This window comes from Panthera leo, chromosome C2, assembly GCF_018350215.1.
Source record: "Panthera leo isolate Ple1 chromosome C2, P.leo_Ple1_pat1.1, whole genome shotgun sequence".
NCBI classification, from domain to species: domain Eukaryota; kingdom Metazoa; phylum Chordata; class Mammalia; order Carnivora; family Felidae; genus Panthera; species Panthera leo.
Genome location: NC_056687.1, coordinates 72,442,286 through 72,470,285, shown reverse-complemented (window position 1 = coordinate 72,470,285; position 28,000 = coordinate 72,442,286). Strand labels below are relative to the sequence as shown.

Below are 28,000 nucleotides of genomic sequence, written 5' to 3'. Positions count from 1 at the left end.
AAATACTATTTTATATTATTAAATTCCCATATGTATTTGGTTCTGTTGTTGGATTCTGTCCTGTTCAATAGATTTATTTATGTTTGTGCTGCTATCAAGCTTTTAAACACTCTTTATACTTGATAGAATCAGTTGTTCTCATGAGTTTTAATTCAGAATTTTCTTGGCCTTTTACATGCTGGGTGTTTTTTTAAATTATTTTTATGGCTATTTATTTATTTATTTTTTAAGAGAGAGAGAACAAGCCAGGGAGGGGGAGAGAGAGAGAGCTAGAGAGAAATCCCAAGCAGGCCCTGTGCTGTCAGCACACAGCCTGATGTGGGGCTTAAACCCAAGAACTGGGAGATCATGAGCCGAAAGCAAGAGTCAGAAGCTCAACTGGCTGAGCCACCCAGGTGCCCCTACATGCTGCTTTTTTAAATGATGATTACTAGTATCCTGTCAAGCCCTCTGGCCCACCCAGTTAAAATATATTAATTTAATATATTAATATTATATATTAATATATAAAATTATATATAAAATATTATAAATATTATATATATATATTTATATATAAAATTTTATATATTTAATATTTTTAAAATTAAAAATATTTAAATTAAATTAATATTAATATTTAATTTAAATTAAATATTTAAAAATTAAAAATATTAAAATATTTAAAATTTTTAAAATATATTTAATATATATTTAATATTTATATAATAATATATAAAATATATAAAATTTTTATATATATAAATATATATAAATAAATTATATAAAAATATTAATATTAATATATTAATATTTTATCTGCAAACACATTGAGTTTATAGATTACTTTCTTAGAAAATTCAAGCTATTAAAATATTGGATGCTTATCCAAGAACAACTGTGTTCTTCATTTATTCAGTATTCCTTTATCGCCTTCAGAAAATTGTGAAGTTTTCTTCATTAGAGATTGAGTCCTTTAACTCAAGTTTTCTGTTCATTGTTGCTACTGGGAATATGGTCTTTTCCGACAGACACACAGAAATTTACTACTTTTATTCATTTTCACTGAGGTATAATTTTTGTTCAATAAACTGCATCCATGTAAAATGTGCAATTTAATTAGTTTTGACAGCTCTAAACCCTTGTGAAACCACTGCTACAATCAAGTTACATAATATTTGCCTCCCTCAAAAGGGTTCTTTGTGCTCCTTTGAGTTCCAGTCAACCTTTCACTCCCTACCAGATACCTACCACTAATCGGTTTTTGTCATTATAAATTGTTTTTACATTTTCAGAAATTTTATATAAATGGATTAATACAGTAAATACTCTTTTGTGTGTGTCTTCTTTAACTTAGCATAATGCTTTTGAAAGTCACTGAAGTTGTTATGTCAGCAGTTTGCTTTTTTTTTAAACTGCAGAGTTATATTCCACTATATGGGTATATTACCTTTTGTTTATTCATACATGTTGATAGACATTTGGATTGTTGACAGTTTTTGGCTGTTGTGACTAAAGATGCTATGAATTTAAATGTACACATTTGTGTGTGGATGTATGTTTTAATTTCTTTTAGATAAGTATCCAGTGGTTTTCATACCATAGATGTAAGAATGGTTGTTTTAATATCCCAGCAGTGTGTGAGTCCCAGTCCCAGCTCCACATTGTCACCAAAACTTATCTTAAAAACAAAAACAGTTATCTTAGTAGGCATGCAGTAGTATTTTATTGTGGGTTATTTTTTTTAATGTTTATTTATTTTTGAGAGAGAGAGAGAGAGACAGAGCTCGAGAGGGAAAGGGCCAGAGAGAGAGGGAGACACTCTGTCTCTGTGTCCAAAGCAGGCTCCAGGCTCTAGGCTCTGAGCTGTCAGCACAGAGCCCGATGGGGGTCTCTAACTCACAAACTGTGAGATCATGACCTAAGCTGAAGTTGGATGTGGATGCTTAACCGACTGAGCCACCCAGGTGCCCCCTTTTATTGTGGTTTTTATTTTGCATTTCCTTGATGGCTTGTGATATTGATTATCTTTACATGTTTAACATTAGTATCTCTTCCTTTGAGAAGTATTATGGGTTTACCTGTGTTCCCCCCCCTCCACCCCTTCCCCCAAATAAAAATATGTTGGAGTCCTAACCCCTAGTACTTTAGACTGTGACCTTATTTAGAGATAGGGTCTCTGCAAAGGTAATCAAGCTGAAATGAAGTCATTAGGGTGGGTGCTAATCCACATGACTGATGTGCTTATAATAAGGGAAATTTGGACAAAGAGCACACACACACCGCACAGCAAGAACACCGTGTGAAGATGAAGGCAGAGACATAAAGATGAAGGCAGAGACCAGCCAAGGAATGCCAAGAGAGTGCCAACAAGCCACCAGAAGCAGGACAAAGACATGGGATAGATTCTTCCTCACAGCCCTCAGAAGGATTCTACTCTGCTGATAATCTTGATCTCAGACTTCTAGCCTCCATAACTGTGAGATATTAAATTTATGTTGTTTAAGCCACCCAATTTGTCGTACTTAGTTACAATAGCTTTAGCAAATTGATATGTGAAATATAAATTTATTCCCAATTTTTTAAAAAAGTGGATTGTTTGTCTTCCTGTTACTAAGTTAAAAAAAGATCTTTATAGGGGCACCTGGGTGGCTCAGTCCCTTAAGCATCCGACTTCAGCTCAGGTCACAATCTCCCGCATTTGTGAGTTCCAGCACTGCATGGGGCTTTGTGCTGACAGCTCAGAGCCTAGAGCCTGGAGCCTGCTCCAGATTCCTTGTCTCCCTCTCTTTCTGCCCCTCCCCCACTCCCAGTCTGTGTTTCTCTCTCTCAAGAAAAAAAAATTAAAAAAAAATGATCTTTATATATTCAGATATGAGTTCTTTGTCAGATTTACTTATTGCAAATATTTTCTCTCATTTTGTACTTTGCCTTTTACTTTCCTTAGTGGTAATTTTAAAGAGCAGAAGTTTTAACAAAGCCTACTTTGGCAAAATTTTTCATCATTGTGCTTTTTGCGTTCTATATCATCTTTTCCTACCACAATCTTTTTTTCTTAGATTTTCTTCTAGAAGCTTATAGCTTTGGATGTTAAACTTAGGTCTGTAGTCTGTTTCAGATTAATTCTGTATATGTGAGGTAAGGGTCAACATTAATGTTTTTCCTTATGAATGTTCAGTGGTTCCAGCACCATTGGTTGAAAAGCCTTTTCCTTTGGACATCATTGAATTACTATTGCACTTCATCAAAAATCATTTGGCAGTATGTGTGTGAATTTTTTTCTGAATGCTTTATTCTTTCCCATTGATGTAGTCCATCTTTTGGGCCAGTATCACACTGTCTTGACATCAGGTAATATAAGTCTTCCAACTTTGTTCTTTTTAATATTTGGTTTGGCTGTTCTAGGTCAAATTATTGTTAGGATTGCATCAAATTTATAAACCACTTGAAGAAAATGGACATCTTAAGAATATTGAGTCTTCCAATCCACAATCACATTATGTCTTTCTTTAGATCTTATTTCTTTTAGTAGTATTCTGTAATTTTCAGTGAAAACATCATGAACATCTTTTGTAAAAATTTATCCCTAAAGTTTTTATGTTTTGGAATTTGTGTAAATGGAATTTTTGGAAAGTTTTTGTTTTTAGTTATTTGCTATTGGTATTAGAAAATATAATTTGACTAACCTTGTGTCCTGTCACCTTACTGAAGTCAAGTTACTTATTATTAGTTTGGGTAGTTGTATAAATTCCTTGGAACTTTCAGTGTAAACAATTGTGTCATTTGTTAGTAGAGATAATTTTACTTTTTTACTGATTTTTATGCTTTTTATTTCTTTTACTTGTAGTCATGGAGGGAAATGAGAAGGATGAGGGACACCTGGGTTGCTCAGTCAGTTGAGTGTTTGACTCTTGATTTTGGCTTAGATCATGATCTCATGTTTTGTGAGATCAAGCCCCACATTGGCCTCTGTGCTGACAGAGTAGAGCCTGCTTGGAATTCTCTTTCTCCCTCTCTCTCTCTCTCTGCCCCTCGCCTGTTCACGCGTGCACTCTCTCTCAAAATAAACATTTTTTAAAAAGAAAGAAATGAGAAGAATAAGCATCTTTGCTTTATTCCCGTATCTTAATGGGGAGAATGTTCAACATTTCACCATTTGGTGTGTTATCTGTAGGGTTTTGTGGATGCCCTTTATCAGATTGAGATTGTTCTGGATTTTTAGTTTGCTGAGAATTTTATCATGAATCCGTGTTAAACAGGATCACATGTTTTATATATGCCTCTCAAACGGATCATATGGTTATTTTTCTGTATTCTTTTAATATGGAGAATTGTGCTGATTTTCACCCAGATGTTAACTAACCCTGCCTTTCTACAGTAAACCTTACTTAGTCATGATGTGTCGTTCTGTTCACATTCAATTTGTTAATTTTTAAATTTTTTTTAATGTTTATTTTTGAGAGAAAGAGAGAGAGAGAGAGACATGAGTAGGGGAGGGTCAGAGAGAGGGGAAGACACAGAATCCAAAGCAGGCTCCAGGCTCTGAGCTGGCAGCACAGAGACTGACATAAGGCTGGAACGCACGAACCTCAAGATCATGACCTGAGCCGAAGTCAGATGCTTAACCAACTGAGCCTCCCAGGTGCCCCTCAATTTGCTAATTTTTAAAAAGCATTCTTGCATGTGTTCATGAATAATATTGGTTTATGATTTTCTTACTTTTGTAATGTCTTAGGGTTTAATACTAAAGTTATGCTGGTCTCATAGCTGGGAAAGGTCCTTTATTTTCTGAAAGAATTTGTGAAAAAATACTGCCCTTTTTTAAAGTTTATTTATTTATTTATTTATTTTGAGAGAGAGAGAGAGAGAGAGAGAGAGAGAGAGAGAGAGAATACACCGTATGATTTCAGTCCCTTTAAATTTGTGACTTGCTTTATGGCCTAGCATATGGTTTATCTTGGCAAATGTATAATGTGCACCAAACAATGTATTTTCATTTGTTGAGTGCAGTGTACAATGTCAGTTAAGTTACAGTGGTTGACAGTTTGGCAAGATTGTCTGTTTTTACTGATAGTTGTACAGTTCTCTCAACCAAGGAGTTTAAATCTCTTTCTAAGATTATGGAATTGTATATTTCTCCATTTAATTATTTGTACTTTTGTGTATTTTAAGCCTCTGTCACTTAGGTGTACACATTTGTGGTTATATCTTCGTGGTGAATTAGATTTTTATTATTTTGAAATTTTTTTTTCTTTAGGTAATACTCTTTGATGTCTGTTTTGTTAGATATTAATATAGCCACTCCAGCTCTCTTGCACTTACAAGCTACAGGATATATCTTTTTTTTTTCATTATATACTTTATCTCTTTTGTACAACTTTAGTTCATCTCTTGCTTTTTAATTCATTTCTGAAAATCTCTACCTTTTAATTATAGTGTCTCTTTTTTTAAAAGGAATTTATTTGGTTTTTCTTTGTTCCCTCTTGAGTTCCTTTCTTGTCCCTTCCTTGCCTTCTTTTGGATTATTTGAATATTTTTAAATATTTCCTTTTAACTATTGGCTTCTTAGCTATATGCCTCTTTGCATTTTTTTATTAGTTACTGTAAAGATTATAATATATATCCTTAACCTTACAGCTATTTAATATTTTTATTTATTTATTTATTTATGTGATATATGAAATTTATTGTCAAATTGGTTTCCATACAACACCCAGTGCTCATCCCAAAAGATGCCCTCTTCAGTACCCATTACCTACCCTCCCCTACCTCCCACCCCCCATCAACCCTCAGTTTGTTCTCAGTTTTTAAGAGTCTCCTTATGCTTTGGCTCTCTCCCAGTCTAACCTCTTTTTTTTTTTTTTTTCCCTTCCCCTCCCCCATGGGTTTCTGTTAAGTTTCTCAGGATCCACATAAGAGTGAAAACATATGGTATCTGTCTTTCTCTGAATGGCTTATTTCACTTAGCATCACACTCTCCAGTTCCATCCATGTTGCTACAAAGGGCCATATTTCATTCTCTCTCATTGCCACGTAGTACTCCATTGTGTATATAAACCACAATTTCTTTATCCATTCATCAGTTGATGGACATTTAGGCTCTTTCCACAATTTGGCTATTGTTGAGAGTGCTGCTATAAACATTGGGGTACAAGTGCCCCTATGCATCAGTAATCCTGTATCCCTGGCTAAATTCCTAGCAGTGCTACTGCTGGGTCATAGGGTAGGTCTATTTTTAATTTTTTGAGGAACCTCCACACTGTTTTCCAGAGTGGCTACACCAATTTGCATTCCCACCAACAGTGCAAGAGGGTTCCTGTTTCTCCACATCCTCTCCAGCATCTATAGTCTCCTGATTTGTTCATTTTGGCCACTCTGACTGGCGCGAGGTGATATCTGAGTGTGGTTTTGATTTGTATTTCCCTGATGAGGAGTGATGTTGAGCATCTTTTCATGTGCCTGTTGGCCATCCGGATGTCTTCTTTAGAAAAGTGTCTATTCATGTTCTCTGCCCATTTCTTCACTGGGTTATTTGTTTTTCAGGTGTGGAGTTTGGTGAGCTCTTTATAGATTTTGGATACTAGCCCTTTGTCTGATATGTCATTTGCAAATATCTTTTCCCGTTCCGTTGGTTGCCTTTTAGTTTTGTTGGTTGTTTCCTTTGCTGTGCAGAAGCTTTTTATCTTCATAAGGTCCCAGTAGTTCATTTTTGCTTTTAATTCCCTTGCCTTTGGGGATGTGTCAAGTAAGAAATTGTTGCAGCTGAGGTCAGAGAGGTTTTCTCCTGCTTTCTCCTCTAGGGTTTTGATGGTTTCCTGTCTCACATTCAGGTCCTTTATCCATTTTGAGTTTATTTTTGTGAATGGTGTGAGAAAGTGGTCTAGTTTCAATCTTCTGCATGTTGCTGTCCAGTTCTCCCAGCACCATTTGTTAAAGAGACTGTCTCTTTTCCATTGGATGTTCTTTCCTGCTTTGTCAAAGATTAGTTGGCCATACGTTTGTGGGTCTAGTTCTGGGGTTTCTATTCTATTCCGTTGGTCTATGTGTCTGTTTTTGTGCCAGTACCATGCTGTCTTGATGATTACAGCTTTGTAGTAGAGGCTAAAGTCTGGGATTGTGATGCCTCCTGCTTTGGTCTTCTTCTTCAAAATTACTTTGGCTATTCGGGGCCTTTTGTGGTTCCATATGAATTTTAGGATTGCTAGTTCTAGTTTCGAGAAGAATGCTGGTGCAATTTGATTGGGATTGCATTGAATGTGTAGATAGCTTTGGGCAGTATTGACATTTTGACAATATTTATTCTTCCAATCCATGAGCACAGAATGTATTTCCATTTCTTTATATCTTCTTCAATTTCCTTCATAAGCTTTCTATAGTTTTCAGCATACAGATCTTTTACATCTTTGGTTAGATTTATTCCTAGGTATTTTATGCTTCTTCATGCAATTGTGAATGGGATCAGTTTCTTTGTCTTTCTCTTGCTTCATTATTAGTGTATAAGAATGCAACTGATTTCTGTACATTGGTTTTTGTATCCTGCGACTTTGCTGAATTCATGTATCAGTTCTAGCAGACTTTTGGTGGAGTCTATCAGATTTTCCATGTATAATATCATGTCATCTGCAAAAAGTGAAAACTTGACTTCATCTTTGCCAATTTTGATGCCTTTGATTTCCTTTTGTTGTCTGATTGCTGATGCTAGCACTTCCAACACTATGTTAAACAACAGCCATGAGAGTGGACATCCCTGTCCTGTTCCTGATCTCAGGGGGAAAGTTCTCAGTTTTTCCCCATTGAGGATGATATTAGCTGTGGGCTTTTCATAAATGGCTTTTATGATGTTTAAGTATGTTCCTTCTATCCCGACTTTCTCCAGGGTTTTTATTAAGAAAGGATGCTGAATTTTGTCAAATGCTTTTTCTGCATCGATTGACAGGATCATATGGTTCTTATATTTTCTTTTATTAATATGATGTATCATGTTGATTGATTTGAGAATGTTGAACCAGCCCTGCATCCCAGGAATGAATCCCACTTGATCATGGTGAATAATTCTTTTTATAAGCTGTTGAATTTGATTTGTTAGTATCTTATTGAGAATTTTTGCATCCATATTCATCAGGGATATTGGCCTGTAGTTCTCTTTTTTTACTGGGTCTCTGGTTTAGGAATCAAAGTAATGCTGGCTTCATAGAATGAGTCTGGAAGTTTTCATTCCCTTTCTATTTTTTGGAATAGCTTGAGAAGGATAGGTATTATCTCTGCTTTAAATGTCTGGTAGAATTCCCCAGGGAAGCCATCTGGTCCTGGACTCTTATTTATTGGGAGATTTTTGATAACTGATTCAATTTCTTTGCTGGTTATGGGTCTTTTCAAGCTTTCTATTTCCTCCTGTTTGAGTTTTGGAAGTGTGTGGGTGTTTAGGAATTTATCCATTTCTTCCAGGTTGTCCAGTTTGTTGGCATATAATTTTTTATAGTATTCCCTGATAATTGCTTGTATTTCTGAGGGATTGGTTGTAATAATTCCATTTTCATTCATGATTTTATCTATTTGGGTTATCTCCCTTTTCTTTTTGAGAAGCCTGGCTAGAGGTTTATCAGTTTCGTTTATTTTTTCAAAAAACCAACTCTTGGTTTCATTGATCTGCTCTACAGTTTTTTTAGATTCTATATTGTTTATTTCTGCTCTGATCTTTATTATTTCTCTTCTGCTGGGTTTGGGGTATCTTTGCTGCTCTGCTTCTATTTCCTTTAGATTTTGTATTTGGGATTTTTCTTGTTTCTTGAGATAGGCCTGGATTGCAATGTATTTTCCTCTCAGGACTGCCTTTGCTGCATCCCAAAGCATTTGGATTGTTGTATTTTCATTTTCGTTTGTCTCCATATATTTTTTAATTTCTTCTCTAGTTGCCTGGTTGACTCATTCATTCTTTAGTAGGGTGTTCTTTAACCTCCATGCTTTTGGAGGTTTTCCAGACTTTTTCCTGTGGTTGATTTCAAGCTTCATAGCATTGTGGCCCAAAAGTATACATGGTGTGATCTCAATTCTTGTATACTTATGAAGGGCTGTTTTGTGACCCAGTATGTGATCTATCTTGGAGAATGTTCCATGTGCACTCGAGAAGAAAGTATATTCTGTTGCTTTGGGATGCAGAGTTCTAAATATACCTGTCAAGTCCATCTGATCCAATGTATCGTTCAGGGCCCTTGTTTCTTTATTGACCATGTGTCTAGATGATCTGTCCGTTGTTGTAAGTGGGGTGTTAAAGTCCCCTGCAGTTACTACATTCTTGTCAATAAGGTTGCTTATGTTTGTGAGTAATTATTTTACATATTTGGAGGCTCCTGTATTCAGCGCATAGACATTTATAATTGCTAGTTCTTCTTGATGGGTAGACCCTGTAATTATTATATAATGCCCTTCTTCATCTCTTATTACAGCCTTTAATTTAAAGTCTAGTTTGTCTGATATAAGTATGGCTACTCCAGCTTTCTTTTGACTTCCAGTAGCATGATAGATAGTTCTCCATCCCCTCACTTTCAATCTGAAGGTGCCTCAGGTCTAAAATGAGTCTCTTGCAGACAGCAAGTAGATGGGTCTTGTTTTTTTATCCATTCTGATACCCTATGTCTTTTGGTTGGCGCATTTAGTCCATTTACATTCAGCGTTATTATAGAAAGATATGGGTTTAGAGTCATTGTGATGTCTGTAGGTTTCATGCTTGTAGAAATATCTCTGGTACTTTGTCTCACAGGATCCCCCTTAGGATCTCTTGTAGGGCTGGTTTAGTGGTGATGAATTCCTTCAGTTTTTGTTTGTTTGGGAAGACCTTTATCTCTTCTTCTATTCTAAATGACAGATTTGCTGGATAGAGGATTCTCGGCTGCATATTTTTTTTTCTGTTCATCACATTGAAGATTTCCTGCCATTCCTTTCTGGCCTGCCAAGTTTCAGTAGAGAGATCCATCACTAGTCTTATCGGTCTCCCTTTATATGTTAGAGCACGTTTATCCCTGGCTGCTTTCAGAATTTTCTCTTTATCCTTGTATTTTGCCAGTTTCACTATGATATGTCGTGCAGAAGATCGATTCAAGTTACGTCTGAAGGGAGTTCTTTGTGCCTCTTGGATTTCAGTGCCTTTTTCCTTCCCCAGATCAGGGAAGTTCTCAGCTATTATTTCTTCAAGTACACCTTCAGCACCTTTCCCTCTCTCTTCCTCCTCTGGAATACCAATTATGCGTAGATTATTTCTCTTTAGCGCATTACTTCGTTCTCTAATTTTCCCCTCATACTCCTGGATTTTTTTATCATTTTCTCAGCTTCTTCTTTTTCCATAATTTTATCTTCTAGTTCATCTGTTCTCTCCTCTGCTTCTTCAGTCCGAGCTGTGGTCATCTCCATTTTATTTTGCAGCTCATTAATAGCACTTTTAGCTCTTCCTGGCTGTTCCTGAGTCCCTTGATCTCTGTAGCAATAGATTCTCTGCTATCCTTTATACTGTTTTCAAGCCCAGCGATTAATTTTATGACTATTATTCTAAATTCACTTTCTGTTATATTGTTTAAATCGTTTTTGATCAGTTCGTTAGCTGTTGTTATTTCCTGGACATTTTTTTTGAGGGGAATTCTTCCATTTTGTCATTTTGGGTAGTCCCTGGAGTGGTGCGGAACTGCCGGGCACTTCCCCTATGCTGTCTTGAATAACGTGTGTTGGTGGGTGGGGCCACAGTCAGACCTGATGTCTGCCCCCGGCCTACCGCTGGGGCCACAGTCAGACTGGTGTGTACCTTCTCTTCCCCTCTCCTAGGGGTGGGATTCACTGTGGAGTGGTGTGGCCCATCTGGGCTACTTGCACACTGCCAGGCTTGTGGTGCTGGGGATCTGGCGTATTAGCTGGAGTGGATCGGCAAGGTGTACAGGGGCGGGAGGGGCAGGTTTAGCTCGCTAAACCGAAGCTCTGCTTCGGGAGGGGCTGCAGTACCGGGAGGGAGTCAGACCCACCGGAGGGATGGATCCACAGAAGCAGTGTTGGGTGTTTGTGCGGTGCAAGCAACTTCCTGATAGGAACTGGTTCCCTTTGGGATTTTGGCTAGGGGATGGGCGAGGGAGATGGCACTGGCGAGCGCCTTTGTTCCCCGCCAAGCTGTGCTCTGTTGTCCAGGGCTCAACAACTCTCCCTCCCGTTGTCCTGCAGCCTTCCCACTCTCCGAGCATTCCCACTAGTAGTGCAAGAGGGTTCCCCTTTCTCCTTATCCTCGCCAACACCTGTTGTTCCTTGTGTTGTTAATTTTAGCCATTCTGACAAGTGTAAGGTGGTATCTCATTGAGATTTGACTTGTATTTCCCTGATGAGCGGTGTTGAGCATCTTTTCATGTGTCTGTTAGCCATCTGGCTATCTTCTTTGGAAAAGTGTCTGTTCTTGTCTTCAGCCCATTTCTTAACTAGGTTATTTGTTTTTGGGTTTAGAGTCACAGATTTTTGGATACTAACCCTTTATCAGATATGTCTCTTGCAAATATCTTCTCCCATTTTGTTGGCTGCCTTTTAGTTTTGTTGATTGTTTCCTTTGCTGTGCAGAAGCTTTTTATCTTGATGAATTCCCAGTAGTTCATGTTTGTTTGCTTTTGTTTCCATTGCCTTTGATGATGTGTCTAAAGGAAGTGGCTTGGGCTGAGGTCAGAGAGTTTGCTGCCTGTGTTTTTCTCTAGGATTTTGATGGTTTCCTGTCTCACATTTAAGTCTTTCATCCATTTTGAGTTTATTTTTGGTGTGGTGTAAGAAAGTGTTCCAGTTTCATTCTTCTGCATGTCGCTGTCCAATTTTCCCAACAGCATGGATACTCTTTTTTGCTTTATCGAAGATTAGTTGACCATACATTGTAGGTCCATTTCTGGGTTCTCTGTTCTCTTCCATTGATCTGTGTGTCTGTTTTTGTTCCAGTGCCATACTGTCTTGATGATTTTAGCTTTGTAATGTAGCTTGAAATCCAGAATTGTGATGCCTCTAGTTTTGTTTTTCTTTTTCGGGATGACTTTGGCTATTTGGAGTCTTTTGTGGTTTCTTACAAATCTTAGGGTTGTTTATTCTAGCGGTGTGAAAAATGCTGGTGGTATTTTGATAGGGATTGCATTAAATGTGTAGATTGCTTGGGTAGTATAGACATTTTAATGTTTGTCCTTCCAATTCATGAGCATTGAATGCTTTTCCATTTTTTGATCTCCTCTCCAGTTTCTTTCATAAGTGTGGCATAGTTTTCAGAGTACAGATCTTTGACCTCTTTGTTAGGTTTATTCCTAGGTATCTTGTTGTTTTTGGTGCACTTGCAAATGGGATCGATTCCTTGATTTCTTTTTCTGCTCCTTTGTTTTTGGTATATAGAAATGCAACAGATTTCTGCACATTGATTTTATATCCTACAACTTTGCTGAATTAATGTATTAGTTCTAGGAGTTTTTTGGTGGAATCTTTTGGGTTTTCTACATAGGGTGTCATGTTGTCTGCAAATAGTGAAAGTTTGACTTCTTCCTTGCTGATGTGGATGCCTTTTATTTCTTTTTGTTGTCTGCTGAGGCTAAGACTTCCGGTACTATGTTAAATAGTAATGGTGAGAGTGGACATCTTTGCCTTATTCCTTACTGTAGGGGAAAGGCTTGCACTTTTTCCCCATTGAGGATGATATTAGCTGTGGGTCTTTCATATATGGGTCTTCATGATGTTGAGGTATGTTCCTTCTATGCCTGCTTTGTTAAGTGTTTTTATAAAAAATGGATGAGTGTGGGAAAATCTTTTATCTTGGCTTGTCACAATTCTTTTCTTAAAATGCTTTGAGTTAGTAATTCTATTCTTGGGCCTTAGCCTTTCAGCAGTTGCTGTCAGTGGTTTCAGGGATTTTATTTATTTATTTTATTTATTTTTATTTTATTTATTTATTTTTTTACACTTATTTATTCTTGAGACAGAGAGAGACAGAGCATGAACGGGGGAGGGGCAGAGAGAGAGGGAGACACAGAATCAGAAGCAGGCTCCAGGCTCTGGGCCCAGAGCCTGACGCGGGGCTCGAACCCACGGACTGCAAGATCGTGACCTGAGCCGAAGTCGGACGCTCAACCGACTGAGCCACCCAGGCGCCCCGGGGGATTTTAAATTTATTTGTTTTAACTAGGTGAATAGTTGGAAGAATTGTTTACTTAGAGATATTTATCAATTCTGCTACAAGTAATCAATTTTTGGCTAAATTGTTTCCCTTGGTTATATAGATTGGTTTCTATTCATATGGGTTGAAAGCTAAGAATTGTTTAACGATAGGCAATAGTTTAATTGTATCTAACTTTTTCATCCCAGTTCTCAGTTAATGCATGTAATAGTTAATTTTATTAATGAACCGATGAAATAGGAAAAACCATATTGTAGATGCTATCCCAAACCAGCAGTTTTTTTACTAACAACATAGCCCCACTTTAAAACAGTTTGTCTGGAGCTGGCAGTAAGATGGTCTCAAAACAGCTTTTGTCATGGGCAAGAAAAATAAGCTCTAAGCCAGTCTAATATGTTTATATTTAGATGATTCTTCTGTTTCTATTTCTGCAGTTTCATATTAAACCATTGTTAAGAAAAAAACCAGTAAGTGTTTTGGATGCAGTTTTGTATTGCTTTTATCTCATTGAAGATTGATAAATAGGAGAATGATGTTAATGTAATCTGGAAATCACTTTGGTCCATACTTAATTTTTCCTAAACTAGGAAATCCTGTGCCATAGGTATAGGATTATAATTTTATCTGGAGAGTAGAAAAGAAAGCCCTTGGCTCTTTTGCTACCCTGAAAGCAAGGAGTTCTTTGAACTGTATTTAAGAAAATTAAAGACAAATAACCTGCAGCTGGGCCTTTTAACCTAGCGATTTACTCCCAACCCAGCATGATTATTTACAGGTGATACATTCCACTGCCTTTTATGCCCATCTTAAAAGTAGCCCAGCTGTATTTGGGGCTTTGACCTATACTGGTCTGACACCCACTGACCCTATTTTAATTGCAGTTGACCCTTGAACAACTTGGGGGTGGTTAGAAGTGCTATTACTCTGCACAGTTGAAAATTGTGTAACTTTTGACCCCCCCCCCCCAATACTTAACTACTAATAGCTTACTTTTGACCTTAATGATAACATAAACAGTTTATTAACACGTTTTGTATATGTATTATATGTTGTATTCTTATAATCAAGTAAGCTAGAGAAAACTGTTAAAGAAATCTTAAGAGAAAATACAGTATTGTCCTGTATTTGTAAAAACAGAATAAAACAAAACTGTATATAAGTGGACCCATGCATTTCAAACCTGTGTTGTTCAAGGGTCAACTGTATAGTGTTGCCAGTATTTTCAGTCCTTTGTGCTGTGGTTGTAGGCTGAGTGACAAAATTAAATGCCTATTTCTTTGTCTCTGAGGCCATTTATTTTGACCTTGAAACTTAAAAGTTTCTTTTAACTCTTGAAAATAATTATTTTTAGCTGTTAAAGATCCAAAAAGTGAAAATAATTCTTTTTGAGAAGAAGTATAAAACATTTCTGCAGTTTTAAATTAATGTATTTTATTGATTATAAGATACACTTTTTTCTAATTTTAACCTTTTTGAATTTCGGAGCATTTGTAGTTGATGCACTTCACAATTTTGTTGGGTTTTTTCTTTTAAAGGGGTACAAATAAGTGGGGTGCCTTATGATTGATGATGCATTGGATTGGATAAAATATGGTATTAGCTTGTAGATCAGTTTTAGAAGTTAAAATATCCTGGTTTTGATTTTCTGGAAACCCTGTTTTTGAAAGGTCATACTATCATCTCTATGGAGTTTAGAACTGTGGTTTCCAAAAGTTCATAATACAGATTTTGGCAAAGTCTTCTAAATATTTTTTGAAATGGAGGTTTAGATCTTGTTATGAATAATAAGCTGTGAAACTACAAAATAGTTTCCTTTAAAACAAAAAATTTTAGGAGCATCTGGGTGGCTCAGTCAGTTGAGCATCTGACTTCAGGTCAGGTCATGATCTCATGATTCACGAGTTCAAGCCCTGTGTCAGGCTCTGTACTGACAGCTCAGAGCCTGGAGCCTGTTTCAGATTCTGTGTCTTCCTCTCTCTCTGCCCCACCTCTGTTTCACACTCTGTCTCTTTCTCTCTCTTAAAAATAAGTAAACATCAAAATATTTTAAACAAAAAATTTAAATAAGAAAAATATGCCTTTTTTCTATTATTTTGTTATAGAACCAATCATTTAAAAATTCAGGTTTCTGTTCTTTATAGTCCTAATTTAATAGAGCAAAGTGGAAGTTAGGACTAGAACTATGACTATTGGATTTTACCTTTTTGCCATTTGTAATACCTTGTATCATTACATAAGAATTACTGAATTTCTTATACACAGTATTACATACACATACTTTCTCTATCCCACCTTAAAGTCTTCTGTCATTTCTATAACATATCTAAAAGTGATTATTCTAGGTCATTTTGAAACCAGTACAGCAGTTCTTGGCCCTTACTCCCCTGCCCCTCCCAAACTTACTTAAACTAATTATCCCAAATTCTTTGAGAAACTAATTAAAACTCTGAACATCTCCTCTGAAAAAAATGCTCACACTCCTTTGAAATTGTTTTTACAATTTTAAGGGGTGGTTTTAGGCAGTTATATCTGTTTTTTGTTTTTTGTTTTTTTTTTGTTTTTTGCTTTTAGCTTATTATTTAGAAATGCTAGGAAGAAAAATGTGAAGAAATGATACTGCCTTGATTTTCACTTTATAGAAATGCTTTTAATGTTGCATCACTAAATATGATGATTGCTGGGCACCTGGGTGGCTCAGTTGGCTAGGCATCTGACTCTTGATTTTTTTATGTCTATATTAATAAGAGCTATCGCCCCCACTCTATTAGGAATGAGTTTAACATTGTGGCAGATACTTAGATGTTCTTTAAGCATCCACTGAGATGATCTCATGAACTTGGTTTTTCTTTGATCTGTTCATATGGTTAAAAAAGCCATGAATACATGAACCATGTTTTTCCTTCCAGAACATTTTTGTCTTCATATTTGAAGTAAGATTAGTTTCTTGTTTTTTAAGGTTCTATAATCTGATTGTCTAATGAATTTGGAAGCTTTTCATCGTCCTCAGGAATGCAAGAATGAGCTATTTTCTTGATAGAATTTCAATGTACTTATAATATGTTTACATTTATTGTGATCATTCATTTTTAATTTCTTTCATCTTATTTTGTATTTATCATAGTTTTCCTGCATGTATTTTAACTCTTTCCTGCCATTTCCTAATTTCTATTAGTTAAAAAACTTTTTCTTTCTTTTTTAAATTTCTTCTCTTTCCTAATGGTTTTTTGAGTTCTCTTTCTATACAAGTCTTTACCATTGAATTTTAAGAAACATTTAAAATATATATATCAACGTCTAAGTTTTATTTATCCCCATATTTATAGACACCCACAGTACCATACCCAGCACCTCTGTTTTTATTGAAATTTGGAAATTAGGTTCCAAACTGTCGGTGATTCTGTCTGTGCATTCCTCAACATACAATATTCACCTGTTTTAGAAATTCACATTAAACTGTACCACTGCTCTTAAGTTGATGTTTTATTTATTGCTTTCTTACAACAAGTATGTTGGGAGTACGTGGAACAATGCTAGTAAAATGTATGTGGTGTAAAATATTTCTTTTTAGTTTATTACTGGAAGACCAAGTATTTATAGGTTGAGAGGTAGGTAAGGAGATATTTACAAACTGACAATTATGTTTAATTCTGGTCAACATTAATTTAAGAACTTTATACTAGTAAAATAGTGTTTTACTTCACTATTCACTATTTACTTCATTTCTTCATTTCAACGATTGTCAATTTTCTAATAGATTTGAATATCTGCATGGTTTCCATTATCAGAAAACTTTATTAAGAAACAGTTCTGGAAAATACATAACTGCAGTGAAGTAGTAACATAGTTACATTGCAAATTAAAATAGCTTTTAAGTGACAGTTGTCAGTAATTAAAATAATGTTGCCAGTATTGTTAATCAAGATTAAGAGCAATGGAAGGTTTGATACTAAAGATACCAGCTTTAAAAACATAAAAACAAATGAGGAAATTTCTAAATGGGTACTTAGAAATGTTCTTACTACAGTCATTTTTAAATCTTCTTCCTCCTTTATGCTCTTCTCATCCCCATTTTGTAATTCTTTTCTAGTACAAGTGTTAAGTAAGTTAGACTTGGACCACTTGGCTCAGTTTTATGCATTCTTCTGTATTAGCAAACTGGTTTTATATGAAATTTTAATGTTAAACATTTTTCGGTAATTGGTTGAGATCAATCTTTAGATAATAAGAAATACAGACGAATATTACACAATGTAATGGTGGGCTGGAAAGCTACTTGGAAATACTTTCTCAAGTAATAATTGTAACTCTAGGGTCCCTGTTTTCAATCATTAGTAAAAAATAGAATTCTCCTTTTGGTAGCTATATTTTGTTGTATTAAGCTTCTTTAAAAGGCAACTCTGAGATGAAGAAGAGATTTTTACTGGCTAGAGGTAAGAAAAGATATTTGCAGTGGATTAAAGCCAGTCAAGTAGGTGTAATCCATCCATTTATAATAACATTTTATTTTAAAGTTTATATATTTTGAGAGACAGAGAGCAAGTGATAGAGGGGTGGAGAGAGAAGGAGAAAGAATTCCAAGCAGGCTCCGCACTGTCAGCGTGGAGCCTGATTGTGGGGCTCAAAATCACAAACCACAAGATCCTGACCAGAGCCGACGTCAGATGCTTAAATGACTGAGCCACCCAGGTGCCCCTGATGACATTTTAATAATAGTTTTAAAATTAATCTATTCACATACCATAACATTCACCCCTTTAAAGTGTATAGTTTTGTGCACAAGGTTGTATAGCCATCATTACTAACTTCAGAACATTTTCATCGCCGAAAAAAAAACTCTGTACCTACCAGCAGTTTGTTCCTATTTCATCCTCTCCCAGTCTTTGAAAATCACTTATCAAGTTCTATGAACTTGCCTATTCTGAACGTCTCATATAAACGGAGTTATACAGCCTATGGTTTTTGTTTCCAGCTTTTTTCACTTAGTGTACTTTCAAAGTTTCATGTTGTAGGATATGTAAATATGAATAATATTCCATTGTATGAATATACCACATTTTGTTTATCCATTTATAAATTGATAGACATTTGGGTTGTTTCCACTTTGGGGCTGTTATGAATAATAATACTATGAATATTGGTGTACAAGTTTTTGTGTGGGTGCACCTTTGCAGTTCTCTTGGATAGTATAGTAAGAGTGAAATTACTCAGTCACATGGTAACTCTTTTTACCTTTTGAGGAACTGCCAAACTGTTTTCTGGAATGGCTATACTGTTTTATTCCTCCTCCCTCTCCCTGCCCAGCACTGAGGATTCTCATTTCTCCATATCCTCACCAAAATGTATTATATTTTCAGTCTTTTTTATTATGACCATCCTAGTAGATATGAAGTGATAACTCATTGTGGTTTTGGTTTGCATTTTTGTAATAACAAATGATGGTTGAGCTTTTTTTGTGTGTACTTACTGGCTATTTATATATCTTTGGAGAAGTGTCTGTTTAAATCCTTTGCCCATTTTAAAATTGAGTTGTCTTTTTATTGTTGAGCTGTAAGGATTCATTATGTATTCAGGAGACTTATCAGATACACTATGTATTCTAGATAGTGTTACCAAAAAATGATGTGCAAATATTTTCACCCATACTGTGGGTTTTCACTTTTTTGATAGTGCTCTTTGGTGAACAAAAGTTTTTCATTTATATTGAATCAAATTTACCTGTTTTTTTTCCTTTGGTTTCTTGTGATTTAGATATTGTAAGTAGGAAACATTGCCGAATCCAAGGTTATAAAGATGTATACTTATGTTTTCTTCTAGGAGTTTTATGTTTTAGCTCTTATATTTAGGTCTTGATCCATTTTGAATTAGTTTTTGTACATAGTGTTAGAGGTCTTATTTAATTACTTTCCTTCCAGTTGTTTCAGCATCATTTGTTGAAACGACTGTTCTTTCCCCCATTAAATTCTCTTGGCACCCATGTTGACTATAAACATAGTGGTATGTTTCTCCACTTTTAATTCTGCTCCCTTGATACATGTCTATCCTTACACCATTATCACCATCTTGACTAATATAGCTTTGTAGATTGTCTTGAAATGGGGATGCGTGGGTCCTCTACTTTGTATAAAGTATGTGTACATACTCTATCTCTGTGTAAAGATTGTTTTAACTATTCTGGGTCTTATGCAACCCCATCTGAATATTAGGATCAGCCTGTCATTTGCTGAAAAAAAGCCAAATGCGATTTTGACCAGTAGTGCATTCAATAATATCTAAAAACCTCTTCATTGCTTTAAGAGGGTGATAGGGAAGCAGTTTTATTTTTTTTAATCTGTCTTTAAAACTGGTAAGTTCATGTGTGAACCATACCAATAGGTAACTAAGTAGTAGGTGAAGGGAAATATTTTTTATATATGTATACCATTTAATACATGAAAATGAAATAGTAGAATTAGATTGTTACCATTTTGCAGCCCCCAGTGAATGAATTGATTTAGGCATTGAATATCAAGGCCTGCTAACATCACAAAAAGACATAACCAGACATTATGTGCTTCTTAATAAGAGGACACAGTACCAACTGTAGTCTTGCCAAAAGGATTAAACATGAGACTGATCAGGTTATTGCATTTAGCTGCCACTTTGCAGGAAATACAGAAGCCAGAGGACCACATTGAATGGTTCCATGAGTATAGAGTGATTTTTACTGGGAAACCCCAGTTTATTATTTTTTAATGTATTTTTTATTTTTAATATAATTTGTCAAATTGGCTAACATACAGTGTGTAAAGTGTGCTCTTGCTTTTGCGGGTAGATTCTTGTGGTTCATCGCTTATATACAACCCCTAGTGCTCATCCCAACAAGTGCCCTCCTCAATGCCCATTACCTGTTTTCCTCTCTCCCCCACCTCCCCATCCACCCTCAGTTTGTTCTCTGTATTTAAGAGTCTCCTATGGTTTGCCTCCCTCCTTCTCTGTTTGTAACTGTGTTTTTTTCAAACCCTTCCCTTCCCCCATGGTCTTCTGTTAAGTTTCTCAAGATCACATATGAGTGAAAACATATGATACCTGTCTTTCTCTGACTGACTTATTTTACTTAGCATAATACCTTCCAGTTCTATACACATTGCTGCAAATGACATGATGTCATTCTTTCTCATTGCCAAGTAGTATTCCATTGTATATATCAACCACATCTTCTTTATCCGTTCGTCAGTTGATGGACATTTAGACTCTTTCCATAATTTGGCTATTATTGAAAGCGCTGCTATAAACATTGGTGTACATATGCCCTATGAATCAGCACTCCTGTATGCTTGGATAAATTCCTAGTAGTGCTGTTGCTGGGTCATAGGGTAGTTCTATTTTTAATTTTTTGAGGAACCTCCACAATGTTTTCCAGAGCAGCTGTAACCAGCTTGCATTCCCACCAACAGTGCAAGAGGGTTCCTGTTTCTCCACATCCTCGCCAGCATCTGTTGTTTCCTAAGTTGTTAACTTTAGCCACTCTGACTGGTGTGAGGTGGTATCTCAGTGTGGTTTTGGTTTGTACTTCCCTGATAGTGAGTGATGTTGAGCATCTTTTCACATGTCTGTTGGCCATCTGGATGTCTTCTTTGGAAAAGTGTCTATTCATGTCTCTGCCCATTTCTTCACTGGATTATTTATTTTTTGGGTGTTGAGTTTGGTAAGTTCTTTATAGATTTTTGGATACTAACCCTTTATCCAATATGTCATTTGCAAATATCTCCCATTCTGTCGGTTGCCTTTTAGTTTTGTTGATTGTTTCCTTTGCAGTGCAGAAGCTTTTTATTTGGATGAGGTCCCAGTAGTTCATTTTTGCTTTTAATTCCCTTGCCTTTGGAGATGTGTCGAGCAAGAAATTGCTGTGGCTGGGGTCAAAGAGGTTGTTGCCTGATTTCTCCTCTAGGGTTTTGATGGTTTCCTGTCTCATGTTTAGGTCTTTCATCCATTTTATTTTTGTGTGTGATATAAGAAAGTGGTCTAGTTTCATTCTTCTGCATGTTGCTGTCCAGTTCTCCCAGCATCATTTGCTAAAGAGATGGTCTTTTTTCCATTGGATACTCTTTCCTGCTTTGTCAGAGATTAGTTGGCCATACATTTGTGGGTCCAATTCTGAGTTCTCTATTCCATTGGTCTATGTGTCTGTTTTTGTGCCAATACCATGCTTTCTTGATTATTACAGCTTTGTAGTAGAAGCTGAAGTCTAGGATTGTGATGCCTCCCGCTGTGGTTTTCTTTTTCAATATTACTTTGGCTATTTGGGGTCTTTTGTGGTTCCATACAAATTTTAGGATTGTTTGTTCTAGCTTGGAGAAGAATGCTGGTGCAATTTTGATTGGGATTGCATTGAATGTGTAGATTGCTTTGGGTAGTATTGACATTTTAACAATATTTATTCTTCCAATCCGTGAGCATGGAATGTTTTTCTGTTTCTTTGTGTCTTCTTCAATTTCCTTCCTAAGTTTTCTATAGTTTTCAGCATACAGATCTTTTATATCTTTGGTTAGGCTTATTCCTAGGTATTTTATGGTTCTTGGTGCAATTATAAATGGGATCAATTTCTTGATTTCTCTTTCTTTTGCTTCATTATTGATGTATAGAAATGCAACCGATTTCTGTACCTTGATTTTGTACTCTGCGACTTTGCTGAATTCTTGTATCAGTTCTAGCAGACTTTTGGTGGAATCTTTCGGGTTTTCTGTGTAGAGTATCACGTCTTCTGCAAAAAGTGAAAGTTTAACTTCTTCTTGGCCAATTTTGATGCCTTTATTTCATTTTGTTGTCTGATTGCTGATGCTAGGACTTCCAACATTATGTTAAACAACAGCGGTGAGAGTGGAAATCCCTGTTGTGTTCCTGATCTCAGGGGGAAACTTCTCAGTTTTTCCCCATTGAGGATGATATTAGCTATGGGCTCTTCATATATGACTTTTATGATGTTTAGGTATGCTCCTTCTATCCCAACTTTCTTGAGGGTTTTTATTAAGAAGGGATGCTGTATTTTGTCAAATGCTTTTTCTACATCTATTGACGGGATCATATGATCCCGTCATATGATCTTTTGATCATATGATCATATGATCTTTTAACTTTGTTAAAGTATATTTATAACTTCAGCCTCACATTGATGTATCACATTGATTGGTTTGCAAATATCGACCCAGCCCTACAGCCCAGGAATGAATCCCACTTGATCATGGTGAATAATTATTTTAATATGTTGTTGAATTCAATTTGCTAGTATCTTGTTGAGAATTTTTGCATCCATGTTCATCAGGGATATTGACCTGTAATTCTCCTTTTTTTGTGGGGTCTCTGTGTGGTTTGGGAATCAAGGTAATGCTGGCTTCATAGAATAAGTCAGGAAGTTTTCCTTCCGTTTCTATTTTTTGGAACAGCTTGAGAAGGGTAGGTATTAACTCTGCTTTAAATGTCTGGTAGAATTCCCCTGGGAAGCCATCCAGTCCAGGACTCTTGTTTGTTGGGAGATTTTTGGTAACTGATTCAATTTCTTCACTAGTGATAGGTCTGTTAAATTTTCTGTTTCTTCCCTTTTGAGTTTTGATAGTGTGTACGTGTCTAGGAAAGTGTCCATTTCTTCCAGGTTGTCCAGTTTGTTGGCATGTAATTTTTCATAGTATTCTCTGATAATTGCTTGTATTTCTGAGGGACTGGTTGTAATAATTCCATTTTCATTCATGATTTTATCTATTTGGGTCCTCTCTCTTTTCTTTTTGAGAAGTCTGGCTAGGGGGTTATCAATTTTGTTTATTTTTTTTGAAAAACCAGCTCTTTGTTTCATTGATCTCTATGGGGTTTTTTGGTGTTTGTTTTTTTTTTATTATTTTTATTCAATTTCTTCTTTAATTGCCTGTTGACTCATTCATTCTTTAGTAAGATGTTCTTTAACCTCCATGTATTTGGAGGTCTCCCAAACTTTTTCCTGTGGTTGATTTCAAGTTTCATAGCATTGTGATCTGAAAATGTGCATGGTATCATCTCAATATATACACACATTCACAGACATACACACAGAGACATATACACATGAAGATATATATATATGTATATATATATATACACACACATATACACATTGCATATGCATATACATATGATTATACATACATACACATACATAAGTGTAGAATTGCTTTGCTTTAAAATGTTCAAACTGTGTTTGTTAGCTTCAAAACATGCTTTTCTCATTCATTAATCCATGTCTTCAGCTTTTCCTATTAAAATAAGTAGATTTTTACCCATTTTAATATCTACATAATTTTTGTAGAATGACTGTACCAATATTTATTTACCTTTTGTTGTTTTATTGATAAGAAGCTTGTTTCCAATTTTTCTTCATTCCAAACTATACTGTAGTGAACATCTTTCTGCATGTACTCTCTCCCAAGTACATATTAAGTTTTGGAGTACCCGTTAAGTATGAAAAGATGATTATGAGGGAGAGCCTGGGGAGAAGGAAAAAAAAGAGAAGATGATAATCAAGTTTCCTTCCGTATAATTGTATCTCCTATTAAGATATAGAAGTACTTAGATTTTATTTCTGCCCAATTGAGCATTTAAACTGTGTTGGGGTGCCTGGGTGGCTCAGTCAGTTAAGCGTCTGACTTCGGCTCAGGTCATGATCTTGCAGGCTGTGAGTTTGAGCCCTGCATTGGGCTCTGTGCTGACTGACAGCTGAGAGCCTGGACCTGCTTCAGATTCTATGTCTCCTTTTCTCTCTGCCCTACCCCCCCCCCCCCATTCTCTCTCTGTCTGTCATAAATAAATAAATGTTAAAAAAATTTAAACACTGTTAAAATATGTTAAACTTTGTTAAAGTATATTTATAACTTCAGCCTTACTCAGGATAAAGTTAGAGAGTTCTTTTCACTGGTTTTGAAAATAATTTGAGGTTTACATGTAAAAACATTTCTTCTATCATGCTAAATGAACTGGCAAATATTGATGTGAATCTGATTGTTTTCCATGTAATTACCATTTCATAGAAGGATGTTATTTAAAGTGGTGATGTTGGAGGTTGTGCAATAACTTTCAGCAGTCAAATTCATAGTTAAAAGGATTTTTTATATATTTTACAATGCACATGTTTGTGATTCACTGATGTTATATCTAAGATTAGTTTCTAGAAGTGGAATTACCGCTTGTACCGCTTGTTGAAAAGATGATCTTTTCCCTATTGAATAGTCTTGGCACCCTTGTTGAAAATAATTTGATCATTTATGTGAAGGTTTACTTCTGGACTTTTATTCTGTTCCATTGGTCTGTACATTTGTATTTATGCCAGTACCAAACTGTTTTGAATACTGTAGCTTCATAGTAAGTTTTGAAATGAGGAAGTGTGAGTCCTCCAGCTTTATTCTTTTTCATGATTATTTTGGCAGTTCAGGTTCCTTGAGATTCCACATGAATTTTAGAATGGGTTTTTCTCTTTCTGCAAAAAAATGTCATTGGGATTTTGACAGAGATTGTAAATTGCTTTGGGTAATATTGACATCTTAATAATACTAAGTCTTCCAATCTATAAACACAGGATGTGTTTCCATTTTTTTTCTGTCATCTTTAATTTCTTTCAGCAGTATTTTATAGTTTTCATTGTACAAGTAAAGTTTATTCCCAAGTATTTTATTCTTTTTGATGCTATTGTAAATGGAACTGTTTTTGTAATTTTCTTTTTAGATTATATATAGAAACGCAACTGAATTTTGTGTTGACTTTGTATCCAGCTACTTTGCTGAATTCATTAGCTCTAACAGCTTTTTTGCTGAGTCTTTAGGGTTTTCTACATATAACATTATATCATCTGCAGACAGAGATCATTTTACTTCTTCTTTCCAATTTGGGTGCCTTTTATTTTTTTTTCTTGCCTAATTGCTCTGGGTGCAACTTCCAGTACTGTGATGAATTGAGGTGGTAGATTTAACCTAAATTAATCACAGTTTACCATCCCATGTTTTCCCCTGGTAGTTGCAAGACTTCAACAGATTCCAGAGTTCCAGAATAGTTACATCAGACAGTTTCTGCATGTGTAATTGTTGTCTAAGTGGAAAGACAAATTCTTTGTGCTTCCTATTCACCCATCTTCCCAGAATCTGAATTTTTTTTTTTTTTTTTTTTTTTTTTTACGTTTATTTTTGAGACAGAGAGAGAGAGAGACAGAGCATGAACGGGGGAGGGGCAGACAGAGAGGGAGACACAGAATCGGAAGCAGGCTCCAGACTCTGAGCCATCAGCCCAGAGCCCGACGCGGGGCTCGAACTCACGGTCTGTGAGATCGTGACCTGAGCTGAAGTCGGACACTTAACCAACTGAGCCACCCAGGCGCCCCAGAATCTGAATTATTTTTAATCAAATAATTTTATTAAAATTTGGAATGACTTTAAAATGGAGGCCTATTTCTCTCAGACTTTCTGCATTAAACCATACAGTACACTTTTCATACAGTTAAATATTATTGAGTATTTGGTTAGTTATGAAACCATGATTCAAATTGAACTCACTTTGCCTTTCAGGGCTTTTTCATATTTAATAATTTTTTTTACAGAAATACCGGTATCAGGATGAAGATACACCTCCTCAAGAGCACATATCCCCACAAATCACTAATGAGGTGATAGGTCCGGAATTAGTTCATGTCTCAGAGAAGAACCTGTCAGAAATTGAGAATGTCCATGGATTTGTTTCCCATTCTCATATTTCACCAATAAAGGTAAGATGATGACTTTATTTTGTTGCTATGAATTATATATTACTTTTGTTACTTGTATAGCTAATGCTCAGAAAGAACTATTCTTTTATGTAGAATTTTTACCTCTTATTTCTGGTTTCTTAGTTATAAGAATTTTATAATATTTATTAGCATTCTAAAAACACTTTTAAAGATATATTTTATTAAAAGAATTTATTCAGTGATTCTAAGCCTAAAAATTCCCACAAAGGAAATAACTTATGTTTCAAATATTACTCATTGGAATATTTTAAAAATTTGTTTTAAATGTTAGTATATATTTTAAATGTTATAGACAAAGAGCATTAATACTGGCATTAACTCCCCTCAGAAATAACCACAATCCTAGTTTCTTATAAAGCTCTACCACATATTTAGATTTCTAATCAATATATTGTTTATTTTGCCAATCTTAAATTTTATATAAGTAGCGTATACTGTATATAATCTCAACTTGACTTCTTTTGCTCAATATTATATTCCTAAGATTATTTTTACTGCTCTAGAGTTTTCTTTTATTAACATGCTATAAAAAACATAGGTTATGTATAAATATCTTCGTGGGTAACACCAGATTATTTTCTAAGTGGTTGTATATTTTACCTTTTCAGCAGCAATATTTGAGTTTTAAATGATCCATATTCTCATCAATGCGTGGTGTTATTATTTTTGCCATATTTTGGGCTTGGAATAGTATCTCATTGTGACTTTAATGTTCATTTCTCTGTTTGATAATAAGGTTGAAAATATCGGTCATTTAGGTTTTCTCTTCTGTGATACATAAACTCTCAAGATTTTTGCCTATTTATATGGTCTTGGGTTGTCCTTTCTAATGATTTGTATAAGTTCTTTATATATTCTGGATACTAATCATATGTTGATTTTATGTATTGTGAATAAGGATAATTTTTTTTCTAGTAAAAATCTTCTGTTTTATAATTTTCTTTGAGGGATGATTTTGTATTACTGGTTAAAAATTTTAATCGTTGTAGTATCATTTAGATTTTCTATTGATAGTTTTGCTAGGTTATTTTTTTTCTAGGAATTTGTCCATTTCATATTTATTTCAAAATATTATTAATATCCTGTGAGGTTTTTTTTTTTTGTTTGTTTTGTTTTTTTTTGTCTATAGCATATTTAAGTGTGGCTCCTTTTTCATTCCTAGTAATTACTTGTGCCTTGTTTTGTTTTTTTCCCCCTTGATCATTCTTGCCAAAAGATGGTCTTGTCAAAGATTCGTCTCTTTTTAAAAACTCTTGTGTTCTTGGGGCACCTGGGTGGCTCAGTCGGTTAAGCCTCTGACTTCAGCTCAGGTCATGGTCTCACAGTTTGTGCATTCTAGCCCCACATTGGGCTCCTGTGCTGAGAGCTGCTTCAGATTCTGTGTCTCCTTCTCTCTCTCTCTCTGCCCCTCCCCCACCTCTTAAAAAAAAAATAAACATTAAAAAAAATCTTTTTAAATCTTGTATTCTTCCCCCATGTGCTGCTATCCCCACCCTCCTTGTTTTCATACACACATATACCTACATAATACACACGTTCATGTACATCTATAAATATAAATGTGTGGATAGCCTGCATATAAATTACAGATTTTGTTTGGTAAGGAGCAGTCTGATCTTCCCTTGGGAGACTAAATGAGAGATACAAAGAAGAAAAAATCGGTTGGCTATTAGTGACATAGACAATTCTCCTTTTATCTTTTCCCCTTTCTCCTCTTACCATGATTATTTTTTTCTCTTCTACTTTCTTTGGGTTTTTTTCTCCCTAGTTTCTTAAGTTGGTTGCTTATTGTTAATAGTATCAGTATTTGAGTTTGTAAAATTTCCCTTAAATATCACTTTAGCTGTATCCCACAAGTTTTAACATGTAAATTTTTTTTATTATTCTAACATTTCCTTTATTTATTTATTTATTTACTTACTTATTTTTGCCCCATGAATTATTTAGAGGTATGTTGCTTAATTTTTAAACATACTGATACAGTCAGGGTGGTCCAAAAATCCAGAAGGGGGTTCCTGCAGGACCAGCCAAAAGGGTACTTGGCTTTGTGCAGGATAAAAATCAAACAGGAGCTGGAGAAAGTGAAAGCAGAGTTT

The 28,000-nt window shown here is 35.4% G+C and overlaps 1 protein-coding gene across 8 annotated transcripts in view; it reads left to right on the top strand.

The window, feature by feature from the left end:
• Positions 1-28,000, top strand: part of DLG1 (discs large MAGUK scaffold protein 1) — a 272,972-nt gene that overhangs the window by 90,548 nt on the left and 154,424 nt on the right. For all 8 annotated transcript variants that reach the window (XM_042955806.1, XM_042955805.1, XM_042955810.1 and 5 more), the window contains exon 5: positions 25,719-25,883. In XM_042955806.1, the coding sequence (XP_042811740.1) occupies positions 25,719-25,883 (165 nt within the window). The remainder of the gene's footprint in view (positions 1-25,718; positions 25,884-28,000) is intronic.